Here is a 4834-nt window from a genome sequence, read left to right as displayed (position 1 = left end):
ATCGTACAACTTTTATTTGATGATTCCGAACAAACCAGATGTCTGCGTTAAAAATTGCAAATATTTTTTAATGCATTTTTCAAATAGAATTTACCAACCGATTTTTTCTAAATTTAGATTTAGAAAAATTTGTAGAATCAGTAGAGCTAAAAATATTAACTAATTTCCTTCCCACAAATAATTTCAGGCACTCCCACTTCCTTTTAAACTACATACATACAGGAGCACGTCACATTATAAAATTTTTGTAAAATTCAGAACGTGATGCATCGTCAAAGTATGAATTTTTTTACAATACGAAATACTACGACACACCATTTTAAATTCACTTAAATTTTAGGTAGATTCTAGATATGTACATATGTATGTACGTATAAAAACTTGTATAATTTTTCTACTTTATAAAATAACCTTTAGCTTAACTTTTTGAAAAAAAAACAAACAAATTCTCCAAATTTAATTTCATTTCTAGTATTTATTTTTTTATAATTGGTGTTCTAATCCTTTTTTGATAATGTTAATCGAGTCATTATACTTCAGATTCGTCTAATTGCAAACTTTTTTCTTCATTATCTTCCAAATCTTCAGAATCATTTTGTGTTCCTCGTAAATCACTAGGATCCCACCAAGACAAGACACCAAGTCCAGATTCATTAATTACTGCCTAAAAGTAAAATAAAATAAATATAATTACAAACGTGTGCGGGTACATATAATTTAATTTAATTTAAATTCGAATTTATAAAGCCGAAGAGAACTGCATGCATAATGCACATGGATGTATACACAGGCATAATATAGTAACCACCACAATAATTTACACTGTACATTTTATATAAAACACAAAACCTAAATTATCATAACTTTTTAAAAAATTATATACTGAATCCAAACTTTGCTTACATGTAATTTTAACATTTCTAGGCTTTTCTGTCAGAAAATGATAACTGCATTTTTGTCATTTCGAGTGCAACACCATTGAAATTTTTTTTTGCGTTTTGTTTTACTAAAACATGAACTAGTTAATGTTTAGCGAGGATGGTTTAAAAAGTTAGCATTTGAAAATGTTGCTACTAAATATTACATAATATTAAAATTTTAAATTATTTTTCTAGATCAAATAAGATATACACTCTTTGCAATTGCAATTAGTATCAATCAGAACTGAATAAGTTCACTTATCTAGTTTTGAAGATTTTAAAACGTGCGTTTCGATTATATGAAAATAACCAACATGAACATTTAAATATGAAATGTGGACATGAGTATTTGTAAATGTTTCATTTTCAACTTGACACGAAATGGTAAAAAAACTAGAACACATTTTCATTTCAAAAGTGTATAAAACGACATGTCTATATTTCAAAAGTTTCTTAAAAAATTTTTATGATCTCGGGAAGCGAATAACTCTTAATAGCGCTTAAAATTTTGAGTAATACTGCTTTCATAACTTTTTTTTGTCAAAAATGTAAATATGCTATGACAGAAGATTTTTAGAAAAAACTTCAAGTTCCATATCATCCAAAAAATTTTTATCATTGTGCTGGTATGAATAGGTGCATTATCATGTTGCTACACAAAATGGTTGTCTATTAAATCTCTGGATACTTTTCTTTCTGGCAGGATAACGTTTTAAATTTTTTTTTTGTTTTTCAATTTGTTAAAAAATAGAACGCTTATGACAATAACATTTTTCATCCAATTCCATTGTTGAAATACTATATGTATTAGGTATTTCCAATAAAAAAAATAGGCTTTATTGTACGATAAACCTATAACACAATTGTTCAAATACAAACTACCTTACTATTTTAGAGAAAACAAACAGTTCTCGGAAGATACTATTTGTAGTAGTGCAAATAATATAGTGCAAATATTTTTGGGGTTTTTGTTTTTACGCTTTTTTTAATTTACATTTGTTTTTTTGTAACTCTGTTTTCGTAAAATTTTGAAAAATTTTTGAATTACCTGTAACAAAATTTGAATTCAATAAATTAGTTTTTTAAAAAGTTATGATAATTTAAGTTTTGCGTTTTAAATAAAATATAATAGAGTGTAAATAATTGTGATGATTACTGTATCCGTGACTTCAATAATGCGTGACTTCGATAAATTGATAACTTTGATACATTTTGGAATACAATTTTTACAATATTAATACATTTGAAAAGTTCTGTGCAAATGTTAATTTTTAACAAACCTTACCACACCACTAAAAACATACAATTTTTATGCTGCCTTTTAAGAAAAACACTTAAAAAGAAGAACTTTATTGCTGAAAATAAATAATTTATTTAATCGGTTATTTCTGGCAACATTTATATATATGAATGTATAAGAAAAGCGTGCTCGATTTTTTCGATACCCGATTTTATTTTACGTATGCACTAACATACCACGTATAGAACGCATTTTGGAAAAGTGTACATTGGCAAGAGCTTTTACTAAACTTTCTGGAATGTGATACTCGTACTTTGTAAAGTTTAAGTTGCAAGCGCATCACTAAAGTCACGGTACTTCTGTAATATTAAAAGTTAAAATTAGTTTGTATTGAGAAAATAATTTTGTTTAAAAAAAATTGGATCTAATTTAGTCTGGCCAAAATATTGGTATTCATAATGTAATTTATATAGTTTTTGATCATACATATAAGAAGTTATAAGCATCTGTACATGCTTATAACTTCGGAACTATGCGATGTAGATTAACCATAGGGAACTTGTTGTACACATAATTGATTGCTCTTTATGTTTGATCTTGAAATCAATCTAATTTAAGACAGTTTTCGAGATAATGCTAATCAAAGCCAGAATTTTTTTTAAACCAGAAAGCTGTCGAAAATTTGTGTTATTTTTGTTTTGGTTTCTTCGATACACTACAATGAGATCTAAAAGTTAATGCCATATAACATTTTCGTTATCTCTCACAGTAAAGATGTAACATTTTCCTCCATCTTTTGCTAGTAAAACGTATTATTAAATAAGATTAACATTTTGGAATACATGCGAAAAATGCAAATTTCATATACATATCTATTAAAAAAATAAAAAAAACTAACGCATATTTCCAAGGAATTTCCAGTATCTATTTAAAAAATAAATGTCACACAAAAAACAAAAATTATGATTATGATGACCACTATTTCAAAAACTATGGCGCAAATCAAATTGATTGTAAGGCTGAAAATAAAGAGCAACCGATTGCCTTTAAACCAAGCCCTGCAGGCAACTCTATATCACGTGGTTCCGAAATTATAACCGTTTATTTGTACGCTGGAGGAATCTGGTACTTTTTTTTTTTAATTTTAAAAATTATACTTATTTTAATTATTAAAATTATAGATTGACAGTCATTTCTTTTTTCGATTTTCACGAATTTTGAATCGTGTTAGGCAAAATATTTCTAGTACTATTGGTATACGATACATAGATTCCATTGTATATTGTTGCTAAAAATTTGCATGTACGCGTAGATGTTTTTATGCAGATCTATATATTTAGTTTAAAATGAATTAATTTCTTGCCATTATTTTATACGGAGTTTTTCCATCTTTAGAAACGTTTTGATTTGGGTCAATTTTTTGCGGGTACACTGGCGAATTTTCCGCAAAAATTTCTCCAGACACCCTGAATTTTATAGATTCGCCTGAAAGATATCAAATATTAGCAATCTCCTTTCACGTGTAACCAACTCTATACCTATGTCCATGTACAAATCATGTTTCTCTCCCGAATCCAAAGGGTATTCCCAGACCCAAGCTTGTTCTGTTTCTTCATACCTAGAAGGATGTTGTAGCGCAGCTGATGGTACAAAAACGTCATCAAAAAACCCCAAAGTAACTTTTGAATTAGAAAATTAAAAGAATATTCTACTGAAATTTCAAATCAAGGATTAAACTTATCAATATAATACTATTTACCATAAACGCCTTCTCTATTGCAAGATCTAATTTTTCCTACCAGCACATCACCAATACTTGGACGGAAAACTATGAAGCGAAAAATTATTTCAGTGTGAGATGATCCGTCTCCTGGCAATATTATAGAATTATTAAGTTGCAACAGACTTTCAAATGTAACGCAAAGACCAACATTTAACAGAACCTCAAGAAAAATTTTGGTTATGAGAAGCTCAACCCACTTTATCTCAACTTACTTTATTTGCTAACTTTCTATTCATTTCATCTCGCAAAGATTCCTCAAGCTTAAATCGAAATTGCCCAGGAACTATTCGAACAGTATCTCTCAATTTAACTAATACAAACATATTAGCATATTTCAAGTTTTCACAAATTGATTTACAGCTCCACGGTCCATCAACATGAAAATAAAAGTTTTTATATTACAATACAATATAAACATCGACTGCAGAGCACAGACTTATTACACTTTCAGTTTTTTTTAAAATACAATAATATCTTGAGGTCTAAAAACTTACAAAACCCTGGTAGCATTGACGTTTTAAAATATGACGTAATCGGGAAGAAATTTGTTGAAAACGAAAATTTATTTATATCACTTCCTATCTCGGCTGGCAGAAATGCAGGCTTAGATCCTTAGAGACAATAACAGTTCACAGCTGACGGATTTACACGTATTCTCATGGGATCTATACAGCGCCATTTTCAACATCACAAATCTCCCACATGATTAACTTTTTTCAAATTTTTAATTAGATGATTAACTTTTTTCAAATTTTTAATTAGAAAAGGTTAAAGTTCAATCTTTTTCTACTTTACTAGTTCTTACATTCATAAAGTTTTGTGTTATTATATTTTATCTTTTACAAATAAAGATTTTTACAAAACTTCATTTGTAAAAACTTTTCCTATACA

At 28.0% G+C, this 4834-nt stretch overlaps 1 protein-coding gene across 2 annotated transcripts; it reads right to left on the bottom strand.

The window, feature by feature from the left end:
• Positions 1–454: 454 nt before the first annotated feature.
• On the bottom strand, positions 455–4394 carry LOC129613879 (DNA-directed RNA polymerase III subunit RPC8). 2 transcript variants are annotated; one of them, XM_055528187.1, is made up of 5 exons: positions 4156–4394; positions 3920–4103; positions 3699–3839; positions 3524–3645; positions 455–664 (listed from the first exon to the last, which is right to left on the bottom strand). In XM_055528187.1, the coding sequence occupies exons 1-5, from the start codon at positions 4264–4266 to the stop codon at positions 530–532; spliced, it is 693 nt and encodes a 230-aa protein (XP_055384162.1). In that variant the 5' UTR covers positions 4267–4394; the 3' UTR covers positions 455–529. The 2 variants fall into 2 exon arrangements, with proteins under 2 accessions (XP_055384162.1, XP_055384163.1); XM_055528188.1 differs by lacking the exon at positions 455–664 and adding an exon at positions 2269–2519.
• Positions 4395–4834: the final 440 nt, after the last annotated feature.

The sequence above is a fragment of the Condylostylus longicornis genome, unplaced genomic scaffold, assembly GCF_029603195.1.
Source record: "Condylostylus longicornis isolate FDR11 unplaced genomic scaffold, ASM2960319v2 ptg000094l, whole genome shotgun sequence".
NCBI lineage: Eukaryota > Metazoa > Arthropoda > Insecta > Diptera > Dolichopodidae > Condylostylus > Condylostylus longicornis.
The sequence above is the reverse complement of the archived record's forward strand: the minus strand, read 5'-3'. Positions and strand labels throughout refer to the sequence as shown.